This window comes from Convolutriloba macropyga, chromosome 7 (assembly GCF_964194025.1).
Source record: "Convolutriloba macropyga chromosome 7, txConMacr16.3, whole genome shotgun sequence".
In the NCBI taxonomy this organism is placed as follows: Eukaryota; Metazoa; Xenacoelomorpha; order Acoela; family Convolutidae; genus Convolutriloba; species Convolutriloba macropyga.
The window spans coordinates 16762504-16785795 of record NC_134474.1 but is presented as its reverse complement, the minus strand read 5'-3'; the positions used below and the strand labels follow the sequence as shown (position 1 = coordinate 16785795).

The window sequence follows — 23292 nt, the reverse complement described above, 5'->3', positions numbered from 1 at the left end:
AGTTTATTGGAGGGGTTGCTAGCTGGCATTAGTATTAGGCTTATAAGTATTCAGTTTAGAAGCTGATTTTTATTTTAATTTTGGAATCGAACTGAAGCTGCACACCAAATTAGAACATTTTTGACACCTAGAGAAATTTCAACAAATTCCTATCTCTGCTTTTTCTGTTTTAATCCCGATGTGCATCACTGGAGTCAAAGGTGGCTATTTGCCGCCTATTTTTCATTTTTTTAATAGAGGAGGTTTTGTAATATGCTGTCTGGAAGGGACAATAAGGAATGGATTCTGAATTGTTTTGAAAGCTGTTGTACATTTTTTAAAAAAGGGACGCTACTATCATTCTGGAAAGAATCAGACCGTCAAAATAGTATAAATCTATTCGTTAACAATACCATGAAGTAGAATTCATTTTTAAAACTTAACTGAGATTAACATTCAGCGCGATGGTAAATTATAATTTAATTAAATTTATTCATTAGCCATCATTTGGGGGGTTGGGTTTCAAACATTGTGTGCGAATGCACATTAGCGATTTTCCGTAACTGATAGTATTTTCGTATTTGAGTTTCCGTTAAATTAATGCCAATTATTTTTCAGATAATTTTGTTTTGTTACGTGACTATCGGGTTGTCAGCATAGGAGTGTGGACTTGTCCCATGGCGACTCATACTACGCCTGAAACTCGCACTCTTCCCAATATTCTCATTTGTGGAACTCCCGCTACTGGGAAAAGCACGCTGTCCCAGACTTTGCAGGTTTATATTGCTTAATCTGAGTAATCTGCCTTAATATCTGGAAAAGTATGATCTAATAAATCAAGACATTTGTTGTGCAAATGCAATCACTAGTTAGTTAAATTTATAGGTATTCATAGGTTGAGGATTTCGTAAATTGCAGTACTACTAAATTCAAACCAAAAGTGCATCGGAATTGGTTTCATTTTTTTACTTTAAATCTTATTGGTCGCCATTAATCTCTAGCAAGGAGGCTCGATAATGTGCTGATGCACATTTTTTGACACCCCTCATTCCCCATCTCCTTTTTCAACTTTTGACAACTAGAAGACGGGGGTGTATTTTGTTTCCATCTCGATAAAATGAAAAGGTAATTGAGAATCTGAATGAAAAATTGCGCAATTGGGATCAAAGATAGCGCAAAGCAGCCTATACTGTTAGAGAACTGTTAAAGATATCTAAGTTATACATGTGCTCGAAAAGAAAAATATCAATGTTGGAGATTATGATTAGCTGATAGTTCCGGAGAAACGACCAATTATGTTTCAGAAATTTGCAAAGTATCCAAAAACATCTAAAAGGGATTTACCGAGGAAACGTCAATTTATTTTGCCTACGTACATGCAGGCTAATTGAACGTATTTGCCTATAATAAGACTTTGCCTAAAATTTAACAACGAAAACAATGACTTTGAAAATCGAAAAAAAAATTAACATTGCCAAACGCTCAGCTTTGACGACAATGGCTGATTTTTGACAACAATGGCCGATCAGCGTCCTGGTAATTTCTTGGTGTAGAAGGCCAAAGGTTTTCTACATACTCAATTTAATTGCAAAAACATTGTTATGTAAAATTGTTTTCAAAAAATGTCGAAACTCTTAGGCTTAAACTTATTTAAATAAATTCAATGTCACTTGAGTTGTACCATAACTGGAAAAAATAATGAACGAATTCATAAGACGTTGTCCTTTGTGCTTTTATTAGCAAATAAAAGTATATTGTTGATAGAATTTAGCGAGAAGGCGTCGATTGATTTGGCCTACGTATATGCAGGCTAAGTAAACGTATTTGCCTGAAGTTTAACAACAAAAACAATGACTTTGAAAATCGATAAAAATTAACATTGCCAAACGCTCAACTTTGACAACAATGGCTGATTTTTGAGAACAATGGCCAATCAGCGCCCTGGTAAGTTCTTGAGGTAGAAGGCGAAAGGTTTTCTAGAAATCAATTTTATTGCAAAAACATAACCTTAGACTTAGCAAAAACATAAACTTATTTTAATTAATTCAATGTCACTTGACTCGTCAAGTTGTACCATTACTTGAAAAAATAATGATTGAATTCATAAGACGTTGTCCTTGGTGCTCTTCATTAGCAAATAAAATTATATTGTTGATAGAAATTAGCAATGAGCAATAAAATTAGCTGAAATTACTGCAAATTGGATAAAATTCAATTTAGCAAAAGCTGGCAGCACTTAATTCCAGGGCGCTCCGCTGAGTTGAAGTAAAAATAGCTTTTATTCAGCTAGAAAGTGCGAATGGTCATTACTTCTGACAAATTTCTATGAAAACCCGCAAAATAGGTCGATTTTTCTACCTTTTTATTTTGAAATAGTTAAAATTTTAATCAGTGAATAGTCAAGTTTTAGCAGAATGAAGCAAGAGGCAGAATTCTGCAACTTTTATTCATCTATAAACGTCCAGCAACTCACGTAATACCATTATGATAATATTCTTTAGCATATTGAATTTTTTGTAACTTTTAAAATCATACATTTAAGGGATGCTTGATTGGGGAACTCATGGTTGAGATCATTTTTAAGTTCAGGCGATTCTCAGAAAGTTTTCTTACGATAAGCCTTAAGCCCACAAATCACCTTGGTGCCCACGCAATTGAGTATTTGCCTTTTGTTTGTTCCCAGAAACCCTCACAATCGGGTCTTCAAAATTTTTGTCATCAGTCCACACAATCGGGTTGAACGGAAGAAATGACCATTGTCCCCACTCATTGGGTGACAAACATGTTCGCGCACGGCAATAACTGGGCAACTAAAATTGGGAGAGCCAAGACTGTAAATTAACCATTGTGGGGCTAAGGGTGTTGTCGCACGAATGAGTCTCATAACAGGGGATCTCTGGCAATCATTATTATGGCTGAACCTCTCTTTAAGGTCAATGAGACTCCTTGAGATACCCGATTGTAGGCAATTGATAAACCAGCCGGTTGAGAGCTTTGGTTATCGGCAAGCAAGGCTATTCATTTCAAATTTTTTCGAACCAAATGTTTGAGAAGCCCCCGAAAGATTCGAACTCAAGTGGTACAAACTGAATACCTATTTCGGCACATTTTTGGTCATATTGTTCATATTTCACTTCTTCAGCATTTGTCAGAGCAAAGTCACACCTCCTCGCCGCATCTGAAATTAGACGGGGCTGCAGTGGGGAAGTGATGGTTACATCTAACGCAGATGGTTGTCCCGCTGTTCAGCTGCGCAAGTATGTCTCCTGGCCTTGAGTTAATACCCGACCATGACAGCTCAAGGCGTGATCACCCAGCTTGTCCAGTCTGCCGTTTTGACAGTAAGGGCACTTTCGTTCCTCAATGTATAACGGAACACCGATCCGTTAGTTCAATGCGGCTCTGAATTCATTTGGCTGAAGGTGAAGGCCCAGACTAGGGATTGGAGGTGCGGATAGCCAGGCACCAGATTGAGGCAACGTTAGTGAAAGCAAACGAGCTTTCTCCCGATTTGAAATCTGATTACCAAAAAGGTCAGAAAAAGCAATATCGTCAAGTGCCTCCTGAATCTTGCACAGCCTCGTCAAGTGTCTCCTGTGTTGTGTATATTCACTAATTTCTAGATTCTTCAGTTCTTCCACTGTCTCTCTGAAAATTTGATTGTCTGCTATTTTCTCACTGGTTATTTGTTCTACTAAAGCGTCTCTCTGCGATACTTACCCAACAAACGCCGCTTTCAATTGGTCAACTGCTTGTGTAATTACAATGCCAGTTTTGCTTATTGGTAGACAAGCCTGCTTCCAAGCGTTGTCACTTGTAATTGTGCCTAATATATTCTCAAAATAACAGAGGATTTGTCAGATAGTGTTACATCGCATGGAATATACCATCTTTGGGGCACCCAGACAGCTTCAAAGAATTCCTAGTGCACAATGAGGGTCGTCTAGATACGCCAGGTGGTCGAGCAGCTATATTTTGTTGACTCTTTTCCTCAAAGATGCAGCAACAAAGCTGGGATTGCCGATGGCAGCGCCCAAGATCTCAAGTCCTTCTTTGCTATTTCTCCTTACTCAGTTATCTATAGCATTCAGTTCAACGGGTGACCAAAGCTCACATTTTTCTATTGAGCTCGAAACCGCATCCTTCACCCAAATTTTTTTAAAAATTCAATGCTGTGCAAATCTTTTGTTGGGTACCAACAAAGATCCAAATACCAATTATGCTGTACTAGATTTAGTAATTTTGTTTCAATTTTTTTAAAAGCGGCTCCAAATGTTTCCTTTTTTGAGCTCCCGATTGGCCATATAAATGGGTTGTTAAAATGCAAATGACTGTGTTGAGTAGCAAAAAGGAGCATCACTAGGTAAGAATTTAGCGACTGCTTCCAAAACCTTGCTTCTTTTTACCGAATTGAAGGCAGCTTTGAAATCAATCTGCAATATTCCGGAATTTTTTTATTTTTGCAGTTTTTCAAAGGAAATTCTTGTTGCGTGTACTATGCTCTCAGCAACACCGCTGACTGCTAATCCCAATTATTTTGTGTTAAATAGATCAGCAGCTTCTGAATTCGCTTCACGAGCTATGCATTTAGCAATAAGACGTCGAATTACTTCCCCAACAGTGATAGGACGGACCCCACCTTTCAGCTTTTGCGATGCATTTAGGGTTGCACTACATAGTATAGGAGCAAGGAATTCCGGAAGCTGACCCCTGCTGGCTAAGTTGACGAATTTTGTTAAACTAGTGAATGGTCGCTTTGATTGATTAGGGCACCGCAGTTTACTGCATGCAGCAGATGCTCGGGATACTTTTTTGACGGCCCAGCTGCAGTAAATTTGGAAAGCGACTCGATTTGGAAGAATACTGATGCCTCGTCAAATTGATATGCGTTCGTGTTAGCATCTTGATCGAATTGGTGATCAGGTTGCTTTTCCTTAGGGTGGAGCTTTTTAAGTTCATTCAACGTTGCAGTATTGTCAGAAGCGACGCCGTTAGAAGACAGAACTTTCGCTGCCCTTCCAAACTGCCTCTGCAGACAAAGAGATTTCGCGCGGCTTGCTAAAGCGTCTATTTACTCATTCCTAGTTTTACTTGACTGCTTCATTGGGGCCGCCTCGTACCACAGTGCAGCATAATCACCTGATTTCTATCACTCAAGTCTGCTCAACAACTGTTTCTCTTGCTACTGCTCGTGCTTCTTACCCTCACGATTAGACGCGCGTAGAACACATATGCTAAATGCAAAGAGTTTTTTTCAATTTTCCGATTGCGCGTGAGAAATGCAAGCACCGATAGCGGACGTTAGTAATTCTGACCATCTCACCCAAAACTTTACAGGAATGAACCTTATAATAGGGATGTGCTTACTGCTGATAGCTTCGAGGTCTGGGAGTTCATTTAGATTTATCTGTTGCAGCTAGATTTGCTGAACTCGCGGACTGCACAATCTCGTCTATCCGCTTCGCTAAATCGCGTGGTATCTTTTTCACTTTAGAAAGTAAAGGCGTAAATTGCGAGTAGGCCCATATTGATTTGGAGTACATCATCTCATCGAAGTTCGGTCACCACTAGTCATATCTAATTTAGTCAACAACAGATGGTCAATAACAGATATCTGGTGCAGTTCATCCTTTATAGGGGTAGAAAAGGGTTGTTTTGGGAGGCCTTTGAAGGCGGGAAGCGGTGTCATCAATTATTAAATTATTCATTTGCTTAGTCAATCCCGAAGATAAATTGCGTTGTTTTGCCCCCTGACTAAGCTCTGTAGTTTTGTCAGTGTCAGCTGACAAAACCTTCTTGCTTTCTCTAGTTTTAATAGTATGTAAAATATGAGTATTTTTAATAGTATATAAAATATGACTGAATTGCTATGAAAACATGAATAATGGTGAAAATCAGCTAATGTTAAAAAACTACTCATTAATTCCCGACGCGCCTCCTATTAAAGTTTTTAAACTCGATGGTCTTTCTGGTGATGGTACTCATGTCCTGATACGTCAAGTTTATCAATCGGTCAGATTTTACTGAACAAAAAAGAATTGAGCTTATAGTTCCTCCCCATTGTTTGGTTCAAGCCAAAATAGAGTACTAATGAATGTCTAATCATGGACCATGATTTGCCATGTATATTTGCCTCTGATCAATTTTTCGGGGGTCATAATATTAGACAAAAAAAAGTTTTATCAGAAATCCAAATGTTTTTTTTTTCAATCTAGTTTTTAAGCTTATCATTTTTTATGTGAATGGTCTGCAAAGCTCTTTTCTGTCAGCAATTTTTGTTTTGCATATTTCGACTACCAGTTATTGTATTAGAGGCGAATTAGCAATTTTTTCAAATGAATTTTAATGATCTGCAATTTTTGCTCTCGTTTTTATCACTCAATGCTCAGAGACTTGCATAAAATTGTAGTCCAGTTGACCATACCTTTTAGAATTTTAAACTCGTCTTTTAGTAAATTCACTTGGTACAAACTTCGCCTCAGTTTTGAATGTCTGTAGATGGTTTTGGAAACTCGAAAATCCTATGAACTCAGTAGTGTGTGCTGATTCAGTTTTTTTGGTAAGTTTTTAAAATGAATTCAAACTCTTAGCTTCGAAGCTTCGAAGAACGCTTTAATAATTTCAATTTTAACAACTCATAAAATTAAGCTGAAAACATTTTTGTCTTTTTCCCCTTAAGTTTTCTGATTTTTCCTTTACTTTAGACCATGCTTTAAAAAGATCTAATCTAATTTTTTAGATCAAATTATACTAGTAGGATTAGGATTTTTTTGTGGACAATTCCTCTCGAATTCTCCATTTTAAGGAGCAGTTATCAACATCCCTCCCTGACTTTACCTACATCAATGTTGGAGATGTGGCTAAGGAGTTCTCCTGTCTGGATGAGTGGGACGAAGAATTCCAGTGTCATGTACTTAACGAAGACCTCCTCCTGGACGAGTTGGAGCCCAGAATGCATCCCGGAGGTAACAATTATGCTAATTAATGCTTTCAAATCACATGCTATTATGTTTAGATATGTTGTCAGCCGTGTGAGCTTGCTGTTGTTCATTGATTGAACGCAATTTTGCTAACTACTTTAGACCATGCTTTAAAAAGACAACGATTTGATTTTTTAAGAAACCTAAAATCGAAATTCTCAAAAAGCATTGTCAAGACTGGTACAGAGATATGGTTTTAGTATGTCGATTTTCGTACTATTGCTTCTCCTCTTTTCTGTTGAGCCCCCTTTAGTCGTCAAAAAGTTCACAGGCGCTGCAAACCCCTTGAAAGATTCAAGAAGCCGCCTTAATGGTCACCTGTGGTAATTGAAGTGCATCTGCTTTCGTTAGGTTAAGGCGGGTGGTTTTGGGAAAATTTGAATGTCAGTTCATAATGGAACGTTCGAGTTGGTTGAGAAAGGGAATACGTTAAGGTTGATGTAGCCGATATTAATCATCCAGTTGATGTGATCACGCGGTTGTTTTAGGAAACATTGTGGACTACCATGGCTGTGAATTCTTTCCCGAACGCTGGTTTGACTTAGTTGTCGTGCTTCGTTGCTCCACTGAGATCTTGTTCGACCGGCTGAAATCTCGTGGCTATAATGAGAAAAAGTTGTCTTCGAATTTAGACAGTGAAATTTTCCAGACAATTTTGGAAGAGGCGCAGAGTTCGTACAAACATGAAATTGTGCTTCATTTAGACTCGAATTCAGTTGATGATATGCAAAGCAATATTGATACTATTTCCTCGTTTGTCAAAAATTGGTTGTTGTTAAAAGGCTCGTTGCCTTCGTGACATTGAAAACATTTTTTGCGACTTCTTGTTTGTTTTCAATCAAAGTGAGCAATAATCCAAGAACCTCAAAAACCAAGTCGTTGGTCAAAAAAGGGTGAGCATTTTTAAAATTTTTAAACGAATTATTGACGAATTTTGTTTTTTTTACGAATCTGTAAAGTAAATAGCCTTTAACTTCAGATGCTTTGCAATGACACTCACTAGTCTCATTCTCGAAGAAAAACGTACACTCGAAATGTACATTCGTTCATGTACATTTCTCACACCGAATTCTCCATTCACACAAAAATATAGTTGGGCTGCGCGATGTTGCCGTGTCATGTACCTTGTCATGCCTAATGACTAAAGTTATCTGAATTGGTGATTAAATAGTGTCCAATTTTGATCGAAATTTAAATTGATTTCGTAAACAATGAGGTTTAGTAATTTGCATCCTTGTATAAGGTTACGACCGCTATCGAACGCAAATTTTGATCTGAAAATGTTGTCAAATGCGAAAATGTTTCTATCGTCGTAATTGAAGAAGGGCGGTAAAATATGCCAATTACACGTTTTTGTTTTAGATATTAAAGAAGCTCATTGCATGAGATGTTTTTTTTTGAAATTTGGATGATCCTCTGTTAAAAATAGACAGATCCTCTGTTAAAAATAGACATTTGAGCGCAACTTCTTAAACAGGTCAACCATTGACCTTCATGTTTGCGTTACTTTGAGCATTTAAGCGATTGAAACTCAGTTTTTGAAAAAATTGTCTTTCTTCTATTGCGACCCCTTCCTGGACAGCCACGTGAAATTAAATTTTCTTAAGCGTTGACATGATTTGTACTATTGCGTCTAAAATAATCTCGAAAAGGTTGATTGAACAATAAGAGAAATTGCCTTTTTTTAGTTCTTAAACCTACTTAGATCTGGTTCCGAACAGTAAACTTCCAGTTTTGGCCATTAATCTTATATTATCAAACCAGTTTTTGAATTATTGATACAAATTCAGATCAAGAGTTCTTATCAGTTTTAAGACTTATATACTACCTTTTTCTTAAGAAAATTGTTATTCAATTAACTCTTAGAATTATGAAACTCTTTTGTTTGTAACCACTGAACTTCATTGCATGAACTTGACTGTGATGAAAATTTTACATCAATGAATCCCCAGGACATCTTCTGGAATAAAGTTCGAAAAAATTGAAAGCGTTAAATACAATTATTTTGTCAAAAAAATCTTGACAAAATTATCTGCAATTGCAAAAAAATCAAAAAATAAATTTGAAACCTATTTTTAGCGCAAAAATATTTTGAGTAACCATTTCAATTCAAAATTATTTCCTTACAGCTTTAGAATATAGTCTCAAATAATTTTAATACTGTTTCATTGTTGAATTTGTTTTTATAAATAATTTTGAAGTGAAAATTCTTTTTTTTCAATTTAAGTTCCTTAAGTTAAATCAATCGGCGCTCTGTTTTTAGGTAATTTAATAAACGTTGGGATTTCCATTTTGCCTTGACAGTTGTGGTGGAGGGGAGGAGTGCTCAACTTTTTTTAGTCAATTTTGTCCGATAGAAAGTTGTAAGATCGTAGACAGTTGAGTGGTATAACTAGGAAGGCCGTCTTGCTTAGAGCATAGATTAAAGTATAGAATTTAAGTATAGAAAGTAAAATTGCTGAAAGTACAGATTACAAACTGTTTTTCAAAATTTTCCTTTTCGAGGAACCATCGAGGTTTAAAATGTTTGAAAACTTTTGCACAGATTTTCACACTTTTTGGCCATTTTCGGGTAATTTTTGCTCAATTGTGCTTTTTCAACATTTCCGTGTTTTAGTAGCACCAAATTGATAACCAGGCTATCATTGTGGTTTTTCTAAATAAAACACATTTGAATACAGATATTTTCGTTTTCAGAGCAATTTTTTTGTCACCTGCGACCATTTGATTTTGCTTTTTTTTTCTGGTGACTGTGCGGCAAAGTATACAGAGGGCAGTTTACGTGCATTAATTATGCATAAATTTTGTTGGCTAAATTGTTCTGTGGGCAACAATGATTTTTTTTACTTTAGAGCTGTTTTCATTAAACTTATGTGAATTTGGCCCGTTTTTTGTTTATATTGTTACTGATTCTCGATTCTGACAGGGTCCATTGAAGTTCTAGCGAGGAATAATTGAACTGACACAGGTACCACTTTGGGCTACCGATTACTTTGAAACCAATTGTTTTCGTAAATATTTGATCATTTTTTCAGTTTTGACTTACTGTTTTTTGTAGTTTTTTAATCGTTAAAAAGTCCCGCTGATCGCGATAGTATCATAAATAACTTTTTAATTGTTTGAATTCATTGCTAATGATTTTTATGACTGACATTATATCTTCAGGTAATTTGAAATGAACTTTGATTTCTTATTTTTTGTTTTGCCCTTTATTCTCCTTTTTAATTTCTTCAGTGATATATAATGATCAATGAGTGAATCTAATTTTTGTTTTCAGTTGATTGCTTATGGCAAATACGTAATTGTCACTATGGACGTTTTTTGTTTTTTTTACTATTTGGTTTTTCTGATCCAGGCAGCTTTGGCAATTCCGGCAGACATTATGAGCCTTTAAAACTGCAACTTTCTAATGCGTTAATGGGTTATATGATTGATATCTACTGTGTTTTGAATTTTTGTTTTTAAGTTTTGTCCCAAAGATACTAGTTTTTTGAAGATTTTTGGTCCCTCATTATTGTTTTTTGTTGGAAATTATCCTCAATAACAAGGAATCCTAGCTGCATCTTTCTGAAGAACATGCGTTTTTAAAAAAGTGTTTTTGCTCTTGACTTTGATTTTTGTTTAAATTAAAATCAAATTTGTGAGTAAAAGTGAATAGAATGTGTCTTGCCCTTAATTGTTCTTTTGCGTTGATTGCTCTGTTAGTCTCAGTGATGACAAATCTGATCAACTCTTTGATCAGGTATTTTTTAAATTGGACCATGATGTTAATTTTTAGTTCCTTTTACTTAATGAAAAACCATATTTTTTATCAATTTTTTTTGTTTACTTTGAATCAAGTCTCTACTTTTGGTTTATTCAATTTGCTGATATCAATAAACATGTCACTGAAAAGTTGATACCATTTGCGATTCAGTTTCCAAACAGGATATAGATTGATTCTGGATCTCACTTTTTGTCGTTTGGTAAAAATATAATGGTTACTTTCTGAAATCGTTTTTCTACTTGACAAAGTTGCTTTTCTTTGAATGCCTTTGTTTTAGTGTTCAATCTAGTGTAATAAAGTTTACGTCAGTTCTCTTTTGCGAATCTATCAAAAATATTTAATCTATTTTGTTTTGAATGAGGTCCATCTCTTCACTTGGTAAAAATCAAGCTAAGAAAGTGGATGAGCGAGGTCGGCAAATTGTGCCATTGCACAATAGCGAGTCGCCTTTTTGTGAATGACGAAAGATGTGGAGGTAGATAGTGTTTGATCATTAGCTCATGGTCAAAATAGTTATGACAATTTTCCATTTAATTGGCCAGAATTTGTAACTTTTTAGAAAACAGGACAGCTGAGAGATAATTAGCTTTTGATTTTATTTCGAGAGGAAAAAACGTGCAGTTTTGTTAATTAAATCCTGCCACAGAAAAGGCACTTTGATTAAATATTACATGCTATATGGTTTGCAGAAATTGAGGAGTCGATCAGAAAATTTGAGAACTATTGAATTTTTGAAGAATTTCGGTCCCTGATTATTTTTTTTGTTGCTGTAAATTAAATTCATTAACAAGGTATCCTACCTGTATCTTTCCGAAGAACATGTGTTTTGTAATAAATTGTATAATAGCCGCACAGCGATAGCTGGGGCTATTATTGGCCTTCTCTTGGTTTTTTACAATTCAAAGAATTTGAATTGTATTGGGGCGCTGTCTTTTTTTTAAGATCTGTTCACACATTTTCATGATTTTTGAAGTCAAATTGGAGTAGTGATTTTGGTCACGCCGAAACAGGAAATGGAGCGAAAAAGCGAGTGGTTTCTCGGTAGTGGTTTTTTTGTTCACATGCGGCAATTTCACTCTGATTTTTACTGTTTTTTCGATTTTTTGGATAGGATTTTTTTCTAAATGGTTTTCTCAATCAATTCACAGCTCATTCTAGGCCTAGTGTTTTGTTTGAATCAAGTTTTCATTTCTCGCTAGTGGTTTTTTTTGTTCACGTGCGGCATTTTGATATTGATTTTCTTTTTATTTATTTTTTTGTTCTGATTTTTTAAAAAATGGTTTTCTCTATTCACTCATAGTCCATTCTAGGTCTAGTTTTTCTGTTTAGTCAATGAAAATTTTTTGAATTGTACATCAGGACTTGTCCTGCTATGTGTTTTTATTTCGTCGTCATGATTTTTGTTACGACCATATGACGTCACAGCCACTTTTTGTTCATTCGTTCATGCAATTTCAACTGAATTGCATGTGTGACGTCATTTGTCGCTCTTAGTGGTGTGGAGCGAGTTTTTTTGTTCATGCGCGTGATTAAATTTTTGGTCACACTTGACTTACCTCACTCTCAAAAATGACTTCCTCAATTTGAAATTGACTTTTATTTTCTTTTAATTCAAAGAGCTAAGGTCAAATGGGTGTGTGTCACTCTAAATGAAGCTTATTTGAGATCAGCTAATAGAGGCAGCAATAACTTATACAGATTTTAAATCAAAATATAACAGATCAGCCTTCAATGAAAAGACAAATTTTTTTGGTCTGTTATTTTTACTGTTTTTTAGACTGCGGGTCTACGAATCTATTAAGGCTATTTTCTGGCAATCTGCCAGCGATGTTTTTGTTCTTGGCTTTGATTTTAATGTTTAAATTAAAATCAAATTTGTGAATAAAAGTGATTAAAAGGTGTCTTGCCCATAATTGTTCTTTTGCGTTGATGTCTATGTTAGTCTCAATGGTGACAAATTTGGTCAACCTTTTGATGAGGCATTATTTAAATTAGAAGCTGATGCTAATTTTTAGTTCCTTTTACTTAATGAAAGACCATTTTATAGCAGTTTTTTATTCATTTTGATTCACCCCTCTACATTCCTGTTGTTCAGTTTGCTGATATCATTAAATATGTCACTGAAAATTCAATACCAATTGCGGTTCAGTTTACAGACGGGATGTAGGTTGATTTCTGGCTCACATTTGTTGTCGTTTGGTAAAATTAGGTGGTTACTTGATGAAATCGTTTTTCTGCTCAACAAAAGTGCATTTTTCTTGTCTCGTTTTTTAAAATTTTCATTCTAGGGTAGTGGAGTTCTCAACTATTCTTTTTTTCGAATCTATCAAAAATTAAATAACAAAATTTAATCTATTTTTTGGAGGAGGGTTAACTTCAATTGGCAGAGAATTAAGCTAAGAAATTAGATGAGCGAGGTCGGCGCATTGTGCCATTCCACATTAGCGAGCCTCCTTTTTTTGTAAATGACGAAAGATGTGGAGGTAGATATTTTTTGATCATTAGCTGATGGTCAAAATAGTTATGAAACTTTTCCATTTAATTGGCCAGATTTTTAACTTTTTATTCAAACCAGCGAAAAAATCAGCAGAGATAATTAGCTTTTGATTTTATTTCGAGAGAAAAACATTTTTTAATCCTCCCTGAGAAAAGGCAATGTGATTAAATATTACATGCTATAAGAACTTTAATGAATTTCAACGTTAACGGTTTGATCAATTTTTGGGGAAAAACTTCAATATTTTTGAAAATTCATTTTTTTTTCTTAGAAACGAAATTCAGAAATCCATTTGTGTATATACTCTGTTCACGTAACGGCTTTCGGATGATACTACTCACATCTTTCTTCAATTAATATTTATTGGGTTGACAATGACGGAACCAAAAGGCCAAGCTAGCATATAATTCCTGCCCTCATTATATGACTTCGGAACAGATGCAATACTTTAAGTGAAAGCTTATTCAAACTGGAAATTGAAATGTGAAGAATTTAACATTTAAATGTTTCTTTCAGATGCAAATGTGCCATTGAAAACAATTCCTGGATTGATAGCTTCAACTTTTTGAAGATGAAGCGTGTATTAGACCCGATGGAGCGTCTCGGTATAACCGAAGACTCGCGACTTCTCGTAAATTTGCTCGACGAAACGGGTGAAGTGAACCCACAGTCATTTGATGTTCCAGTTTCGACCACGAAGCAACAATTAACTGAAATCCTGTACTCGATTCTGAAAAATACGAAGAAAGAGGATGATGGAGATGCGTTCCGGGTTCCCTACTCGTTTTACCTGGATGACAAAGAGGTTCTAACCTCTCTACAGAAAACAATTGACTGGACTAAAATTAATGTAGAGAAAGCAGTTGATATTGTGTACCACGCACAAGCAGTATTCAGAGTTAGAGCTGTTGCTAGATGTACTTCAACATTAGAAGGTCATTCGCAGCCTGTTTTGCATGTTGCTTTTTCGCCCACAGGATCGCAGCTTGCTTCGGGGTCTGGCGATACGACTGTGAGGTTTTGGGATTTGACTACAGAGACGCCCAAGCATACTTGCGCAGGTAACTAAAATGTATTTATCTTATAATATAAGTCAATCGGTGACGTCAGCTGACGGGCCATAATTGATACGGAATAAAAAATCTCGGAATAAAAAAAGTTGATTCGTGACACGACTGTGAATTAAGTTGTTGATTCTGAAGTTTTAACTATTGTAATACTGTGTGGTTTTTTATACGGGATATTAAAATAGCAGCAACGAGTTTTATAGGCCACGTAGTTAATACGTTAAAATAACATTGTTAACAATGGTAGATTGTAATGTATTATAGACCTATGAAAAATTCTGTCATTTCTGTCTGTAATTAAAAGCCGCCGTGTACCCAAACGGCTATTATTAATAAATGTAGTTTTTCATTCAAAATCTTTCAGGTCACTCAGATTGGGTTTTGGCCTTAGCCTGGGCGCCCAATGGCCTCAAAGTTGCCTCTGGGTGCAAACGGGGCGACGTCATTATCTGGAACGCAACAACTGGTGCACAAATGGGCAGAAAGCTATCTGGACACAAACAGTGGATAACATGTATAGCTTGGGAACCTTTACATCTCAATGGCGAATGCGTTAAATTTGTCAGTTCGAGTAAAGATGGTGATTTAAGAATATGGAACAGTCAAACTATGTTATGCGATTTTGTGTTGTCTGGTCATCTGCAATCTGTAACATGTGTGAAGTGGTCAGGTGAAGGATTCGTTTACTCATCATCCCAGGATAGAACTATAAAGGTTTGGGATCCGACATCAGGACAGGTCAAAAAAACTCTCCAAGGTCACGCTCATTGGGTTAATACATTAGCCTTGAACTCAGATTATGTTATGAGAATCGGAGCGTTTGAACCTAAAGACGCGTCGATTCTTCCCACCACCTTCAATAATGTTGACCCTGAAAAACTAAAAGCTGAGGCAAAAGTTAAATTTGATTTGTTCTCGAAATCAAATCCGGAGCGGTTAGTTTCAGGTTCTGACGATTTTACATTGTTTCTATGGGAACCTTTGAAATCTCCGAAGTCTATAAACAGAATGACAGGTCATCAAGCCTTGATCAATGACGTCAGATTCAGCCCAGATGGTCGATTATTATCAAGTGCCTCTTTCGATAAATCAATAAAAGTTTGGAACGGAAGAGATGGAAAATTTTTGTACTCATTGCGAGGTCATGTGGCAAGTGTCTACCAATTAGCATGGTCCGCCGATTCCAGATTGATAGTTTCAGCTAGTGAAGATTCGACTATTAAGTGTTGGCAAGATGGAAAATTATTGCTGGATTTGCCCGGACATGCAGACCAGGTGTATGCAATTGATTGGTCGCCCGATGGCCAGTGTGTTGCTTCTGGTAGCAAAGACAGAACTCTGAAAATATGGAGACGCTGAACGTTCGAATGTTTTCCTTGTTTTAGTCGAATATCTAATAAAGCTCCAATATGAGTTGATCTTTTCGAGAATTGTAGCATCCTTTTTTATGATGAGATCGTCGTATTCGGACGTCTTTCTTAATTTGGAACGAAGCAAACTTAGATATGATTTGAAACTGAATAATTGACACCTTGCTTGTACAGTTTTAGGAAAAGTTGTGGCTTTCATTGTGTCCTATCCGTCGATGTGTTTTTTGATAATTATTTTTTCCCTTGGATCAATTTGTGGGCTCTGAATGACTTTTTGACTGGTACCTTGCTAGTTAATAGCCGCCCTCATCTTCTCAGCCGGCTATTATAGCGCTCCTATTTTTTTACAATTCAAAGAATTTGAATTGTATTGGGGCGCTGTCTTTTTTTTAAGATCTGTTCACACATTTTCATGATTTTTGAAGTCAAATTGGAGTAGTGATTTTGGTCACGCCGAAACAGGAAGTGGAGCGAAAAAGCGAGTGGTTTTGCGGCGTGAAATTTTTTCGCTCTGAATTTAAAGTAGAGTGAGAAAACGGTGTTTGAACAAAAATTCGCTTTCTCGCTAGTGGTTTTTTGTTCACATGCGGCAATTTCGCTTTGATTTTTTCTGTTTTTTCGATTTTTTAGATCGGATTTTTTTCTAAATGGTTTTTCCAATCCATTCATAGTCCTTTCTAGGTCTAGTTTTCTGTTTAGTCAATGAAAATTCTTTGAATTGTACGTCAGGACTTGTCCTGCTATGTTTTTTTACTTCGTCGAATAAAAAAATGTTTCGCTTTACCTCATTTTGCCGCTTTTTCAACATTTTGCGTGATATCTTTTTGACTTCTCTAGGCTAGTTTCTCTCTTCTCTCATTCTGCTAAAAGTGATTTTGAACATCAGTTGCTCAGCAAAGCAATTCAAAATGAACAGAGTCAGTATAAAAAATTGAAGTCAGAAATAGAAAAGGGATAAACCCATAAAGCCCAATTTTAGATGCCCGCTATTTGAACGTCGTTCCTATAAGTCTTAGTTACCATCTCTAATGCTTATTGGAATTGATAGTAGCCCCTGTACCCTCTCTCTAGGAAACAGAAGTACGTTATGTTCAACTACGAAATGCCATCAAAATAAATCGGACTTAAAAAATGTTTTTGTACAAAAATATTTTTTTTCAATATCTTCTATTCTTTCAATCCCAATCATGCTTATTAGAATCAACGGCGGCTATTTTCCGGCAATCTGCCGGGTATGTTTTATTTAATCGCATACTACTATCTGCTATTTGACTGTGTATTAAGTGCACGTGGAAGTGATGGGACTAGGAAATATTTATTGTGACTGACCTCCATTACCAGTTGGTTTAATTTCTATGAAATTGATTAGAAAAATGATGATTGGAAACCTTCTTGTTCTGTTTACCCGTTTTTCTAAAAAGACTAAATCTACTCATTATAAAAACACCACTTGGACAAGTGGATTACCTCGATAGAAATATTTCAAGCTTTATCAAGGTCAACTTTAACAATATCAATTGGTTTGGTAAAACTAAAAATTTCTTTTTTACGAAAGCAAAACTTGAAAATTTTAAACGTCGTCAAATAATTGAAAATATTTGTGTTCTCGTAAATTGTTATTAATAATCAGTTGCACAAAATAAATGGGATGTCATCAAAATGTGAGAACAGTAAACAATATTCATGTTCATAAAATACTTGCATGCTATTTACCACTATCTTTGTATATTGCCACCAAAAGATGATCATAGTCAAAGACAACGTAGTTCATTAATCCAATACGAAAAGCCATTAATTTACCAAGTGATTTATTTTTTTAAGAGACTATCTTTTTTGAAAATTTTAATTATTTTTAATAATTTTTGTTCCCTAAACTGTTATCAAATATCAACTGCGCACAATAAATGGAAAGTCATCAAGTTGCGGGAACTGCAAAACAGTAGTTTTGTTTTCAGTAAAAAATTACTTTGATGCTCTTTACCAATATCTTGCCACCGAAGTATGGTCATGTTTTCTGTATTCCTCGTAACCTTAGGAAGGGAAAGCCGTACATAGTTGGAGATTAGAGCAAATAGTATGGTTAATAGCGTATAAATGCAAAAATTTTATTTGAAATTATTTGGTAAATTTGCTCCTGCTATATTTCTTCATTTCGTATCGTAATTCCGGATGCGAAGGGAAGCGACACGTACGACTTATTGTTCCGACCCATCTTGAGGGGGGGGGGAGGAACTATATACTCATGGGTTTTTTTTGTTCAGTCAATTTTGGCCGATCGATATGTTCATCGTAGAGAGTTGAGACTGGTATCATTAGAAAGCTTGTCCAGCGTAGAATATTGAATTAAAAAGATTTTTTTGGTTTTCGTTTTTGACAGGGAGATATCGAGGTTTAAACTTTCGAGAAAATAGAGTGAATTCCGTTGATTTCATTCACATTTTTTTGGAATTTTTAACTAAAATTTCGCCAATTTTGATAAAATTTAATAAAATTTTTCAAGAAAATGTTGTTGATTTTACGTTTAAAGACAAAATATATTGTCGGCTATTTTCATTGAATTTTTTTTGTCACAAATTCCGGCTAAATATTTCACAAAATTCAGACTTTTTCATCACAAACAGCACGAAATAAGTTTATTTAGTCCACTCTGATTAAATTTGCAGGAAGTGCACAACCAAACACCACTGCACAATCTTTGCAGACTGAAAAGGGGGCTCATTCCACTTCCACTTCCGTTGAGAGTGCTCTGTAAATAAAACTTTGCCGTTTTTCGCTAACTTTATTCGTTGATTATCAAAAACGCAGCATTTATTTTTGATTTTTTAACTAACAAAATATCTATATCAATGACATTCCAAAAATTAAACATTCCTAATGGACAATCAGCATTAGCAGGACTAGTTCTGTACCAGTCTTGGACCGTTACAATCCAAAAATAATTCGGATTGTCATCAGTCGGTTTTTATTTAAAAAAATCGATCTTTTTTGTATTAATTAAATAACAGAACATTTCAGATCAAAGCTCACTAGTGATAGGTCCTATTGGCTTCCTAATTATATCGAAATTAATTTATCTAGTTGATTGCTTGAAAGCTTTTGGTCGTTTTGACTTTCAAAATATTTGATTTTTATATAAAATGGCTTATTGAACTCTGCCTTCATTTTTCTCTTAATTTGGCCATTTTGTAGCTTAGTGTCAGCAATCGAAGAGTGCTCCTTCTTTCTGCTGAAATCAATTTTAGTCTTTATTGCGGTTTTTCGCCTGAAGTAATGGTGTTTTGGCTTTGATACTACTAGATTCATATATCACATGTTTGGCGTTCAAAATAACGCACAATTGATAATATTTAAATCCTTAAAGATATAGATTGTGGTTCTTTACCGCTTCGACAATACTTTCTCGAAGAATTTAATTGAATTTTTTAATTTTGTCTTTAACTGTCGTTTTTACTTTGTTTTTTTTTTAGTCGTATTTAATTTCCTGTACAATGACCCGGTTTGATTGGCTTTTCCTGGAAGAGTAGATCAGCCAATATTCTGATATTAGAAGATAGATAATGGCTTTCATGACTTCGAAAACAACGAAAAAAAAAACATTTCAACTTCGCAAATTTGTTCCTTTTATTGTCTGTTACCCGGTCTCGTTAATCAAAGGTTAAAGATGACATTATGTTTGTCAAGGGAAGGTGTCAAAAGGGATTGGTGTCACAAAGTCTAATGTTTTTTAAGAATTTGTTATGACTTTACTGGCTTCGACTCGAGATTTTCACAAAAAAAGTAAATTAATTTTTGATTTTTGTAATATTTGACGTTCTTTTTGTAGATGTAAGGATAATTGCAGGTCCTTGTTCTGGATAATTGCAGGTCTCAAGGGCTTCCTGTGGAAGAATGGACGAACCTCTTCAAATTTTTCATTTGATAATTAATGGCTTTCATGTCTTTGGAAATAAATTTTTTTCGATAAAAATAAGAATTACATAATCTTGCTTTTTTCTTTTTGGTCTATTTGTTACCTAGTTTCATTAATAAGAGCTCACATAATACATTTCAAGGGAAGGTGTCAAAAGGGATTGGTGTCATAAAATCTAATGTTTTAAGAGAATTCGTTATGACTTTACTGGCTTCAACACAGGTTTTTCACAAAAAAAAGTAAATGAATATTTGATTTTTGTCATATTTGACGTTCTTTTTGTAGACGTAAGACATCTTCTGGATAATTGCAGGTCTCAAGGGCTTCCTTTGGAAGAATGGACGAACCTATTCAAATTGTTCATTTTATAATTAATGGCTTTCATGTTTTGGAAATAAATTTTTTTTCGAAAAAAAAAACAAGTATTACAAAAATTTGTCTAACTGTTGCTTATTTTCATTAATGAGCGGTCACATACTACATTATCAGTGTTCGACGAAGGTGCAATCAAACATATTTTGGGGGCCAAAGTATGGCTTTACGGCTTCCAAAGCATTTTCTGGCAAGTTTTTATTGATTTTTAGTTTGTTGTCTATTTGTTGTTCTTTTTGTAACTGCATAAACAATTGAATACCAAGAGTTTTTAACTCCTTTCTATAGAAGCATTGGTAATTGTAAACCTCTGGGATATTTTAATTGATTCCTAATGGTTTTCATTACTTTGAAATCAATTGTTTTTTTTTAAATACAGCGAATTTTCTAATTTTAAAGTTTCTGTTCTTTTTTGTCTAAATCTTACCAAGCTTTATTATGAACTGGTGAATAACCATTTTTTCTGGTGAATTACAAGTATTTTGTTTATTTTCAGTTTTATCTGACGCTATTTTGACTTTGTTATTAAGTTTTGTTTTTTAAAACGGACAAAAATTTTTTGATGTAATTAATGTTGGATGTTGTTTGATTTTGCCATTCGTCTTCGCTCGCTTTCTTAATATCGGCATATCTCATCAATCTAATGCATCATTTTTTACTCCACTGAGTTATTTGCTTGGAGGCTATCTTTCCGTTCATACAGCAGTTTTTTTTGAAAAATACTTGAATTTTTTGTGTTTTTCTATCTGTTCCTCATTTGGTAGACGATTATGCCAAAATTGTGGATGAGCGGGGTCGGAACCTTATGTGCGATCGCACATTACCGATCAGCCTTGTATTTATATCTGCTCACTCTGTTCGAGCTGTTTAATGAAATTGAAAAAGTAAAGAAGAAGTGTTTATCTGCATTGACAATGGATTGACGAAGTAAACGGTAAGAATCTTCTTTTTGATTTTCAGAAGGAAATGACGGCCGAAACTGCATTTATTAACCCTCATTTAGAAAGATTCCGGATTATGTTCAAAAGTCACAAAGATGAAGCTCTGGTCGCCATGATCAAACAAGCTCTAACCTCACCCCAAATTATTGTTTATGGGGAAATTCTATCGTTGCCCAATTTTGTGGATCTGAAAAGCGGCAATCATGCTTCTTTATATCAACTATTGAATGTTTTCGCGTATGGACGTTTATCAGATTACGATTCCAGTAAACATCCGCACTTAGAACCGGCAACTTATCGTAAACTTCAATGTTTAACATTAGTGTCCCTTGCTAATGAAACAAAATCAATCAGCTACGATCAGCTTTTTACTGAGCTTAAAATTTCAAACGTTCGAGAATTAGAGGATTTGATAATTGATGCCATTTACTATGGACTTATAAAGGGTAAAATGGACCAGAAGAATAGGATTCTGCTCGTTCAGTCGGCAGTTTCGAGAGACATAAAGGGAGAGTAGGAAATGACGAATATGGTTGATGTGTTGACTAAGTGGTCTGAGAATTGTCAGTCTGTTTTGGGCTCTGTCGAATCGCAGGTTCAAACATTTTGTTAAATTTATTTCATAGAAACAAGCTGATCGCTAGCTTTCTAAAACCTGCATTGCTGGAAATTTATTTGATTCCTATAGTGACACGATTGCCCTCCGTATCAATTTTGCAGAAAAATAACTGTTTTTAGCTCGCTCAGAAAGCGTTAACATTTAAAAAAATTTTTCATGATAAAAATGGTAATCAAATATCTTTAAAACTGGTAATCAAATATCTTTAAGTGTCAGCCTTTAAAAGGTACGTTGTATAGTATTAAACATAAATTTTGAGATCTCAATTTGCAAATATTGAGATTTTGAAATTTATAAGGGCTTCTTCGAAAAAAAGATTTCATGAAAAAACATTATAAATTAATGTAGAAGCGCATATTTTTACTCTCGGTTCAGCATATTCATTTCAAACTTTTCATTTCAAACATTTGTGTTTGTACTAGAAAAACGTGAAAGCTGGATGACGTTTAAGTCGCTTTCTCACGATTTGAGATGCAATTTTTTGGAACGTAATTTTTGTTTGACGTGTGCTCAGAATTTTTGCCGACCAAACGTTTCTGCTTTTTTAAGGGACCAGTTTCTAGAAAGTTACCTGAGCTTTTCGATTTTAGGAAGTGCACAACCAAACACCACTGCACAATCTTTGTAGACTGAAAAGGGGGCTCATTCCACTTCAACTTCCGTTGAGAGTGCTCTGTAAATAAAACTTCGCCGTTTTTTGCTAACTTTATTCGTTGATTATCAAAAACGCAGCATTTATTTTTGATTTTTTAACTAACAAAATATCTATATCAATGACATTCCAAAAATTAAACATTCCTAATGGACAATCAGCATTAGCAGGACCTAGTTCTGTACCAATCTTGGACCGTTACAATCCAAAAATAATTCGGATTGTCATCAGTCGGATTTTATTTTAAAAAATCGATCTTTTTTATATTAATTAAATAACAGAACATTTCAGATCAAAGCTCACTAGTGATAGGTCCTATTGGCTTCCTAATTATATCGAAATTAATTTATCTAGTTGATTGCTTGAAAGCTTTTGGTCGTTTTGACTTTCAAAATATTTGATTTTTATATAAAATGGCTTATTGAACTCTGCCTTCATTTTTCTCTTAATTTGGTCAACTTGTAGCTTAGTGTCAGCAATCAAAGAGTGCTCCTTCTTTCTGCTGAAATCAATTTTAGTCTTTATTGCGGTTTTTCGCCTGAAGTTATGGTGTTTTGGCTTTGATACTACTAGATTCATATATCACATGTTTGGCGTTCAAAATAACGCACAATTGATAATATTTAAATCCTTAAAGATATAGATTGTGGTTCTTTACCGCTTCGACAATACTTTCTCGAAGAATTTAATTGAATTTTTTAATTTTGTCTTTAACTGTCGTTTTTACTTTGTTTTTTTTAGTCGTATTTAATTTCCTGTACAATGACCCGGTTTGATTGGCTTTTCCTGGAAGAGTAGATCAGCCAATATTCTGATATTAGAAGATAGATAATGGCTTTCATGACTTCGAAAACAACGAAAAAAAAAACATTTCAACTTCGCAATTTTGTTCCTTTTATTGTCTGTTTGTTACCCGGTCTCGTTAATCAAAGGTTAAAGATGACATTATGTTTGTCAAGGGAAGGTGTCAAAAGGGATTGGTGTCACAAAGTCTAATGTTTTTAAAGAATTCGTTATGACTTTACTGGCTTCGACTCGGGTTTTTCACAATAAAAGTAAATTAATTTTTGATTTTTGTCATATTTGACGTTCTTTTTGTAGATGTAAGGATAATTGCAGGTCCTTGTTCTGGATAATTG

The 23292-nt window shown here is 34.9% G+C and overlaps 3 protein-coding genes across 3 annotated transcripts; all 3 read left to right on the top strand.

Moving 5' to 3' along the window:
- Positions 1 to 568: 568 nt before the first annotated feature.
- Positions 569 to 7786, top strand: LOC142342127 (adenylate kinase isoenzyme 6-like). The gene is made up of 3 exons (XM_075393327.1): positions 569 to 755; positions 6785 to 6944; positions 7448 to 7786. The coding sequence occupies exons 1-3, from the start codon at positions 657 to 659 to the stop codon at positions 7756 to 7758; spliced, it is 570 nt and encodes a 189-aa protein (XP_075249442.1). The 5' UTR covers positions 569 to 656; the 3' UTR covers positions 7759 to 7786.
- A 5956-nt stretch (positions 7787 to 13742) lies between these two features.
- LOC142342126 (notchless protein homolog 1-like) lies at positions 13743 to 15702 on the top strand. The gene is made up of 2 exons (XM_075393325.1): positions 13743 to 14283; positions 14654 to 15702. The coding sequence occupies exons 1-2, from the start codon at positions 13794 to 13796 to the stop codon at positions 15646 to 15648; spliced, it is 1485 nt and encodes a 494-aa protein (XP_075249440.1). The 5' UTR covers positions 13743 to 13793; the 3' UTR covers positions 15649 to 15702.
- A 5205-nt stretch (positions 15703 to 20907) lies between these two features.
- Positions 20908 to 21495, top strand: LOC142342961 (COP9 signalosome complex subunit 7b-like). The gene is given in 1 exon segment (XM_075394641.1): positions 20908 to 21495. A coding segment is annotated over 1 exon segment (588 nt).
- Positions 21496 to 23292: the final 1797 nt, after the last annotated feature.

What these genes read in the sequence shown, in the direction of transcription:
- LOC142342126 (XM_075393325.1), top strand. Translation starts at nt 13,794, where the DNA reads ATGAAGCGTGTATTAGACCCGATGGAGCGTCTCGGTATAACCGAAGAC. An exon ending in GCCCAAGCATACTTGCGCAG is followed by an intron (nt 14,284 to 14,653) that starts GTAACTAAAATG and finishes AAAATCTTTCAG; the next exon opens with GTCACTCAGATTGGGTTTTG.
- LOC142342127 (XM_075393327.1), top strand. Translation starts at nt 657, where the DNA reads ATGGCGACTCATACTACGCCTGAAACTCGCACTCTTCCCAATATTCTC. An exon ending in CGCTGTCCCAGACTTTGCAG is followed by an intron (nt 756 to 6,784) that starts GTTTATATTGCT and finishes CTCCATTTTAAG; the next exon opens with GAGCAGTTATCAACATCCCT. An exon ending in GCCCAGAATGCATCCCGGAG is followed by an intron (nt 6,945 to 7,447) that starts GTAACAATTATG and finishes CGGTTGTTTTAG; the next exon opens with GAAACATTGTGGACTACCAT.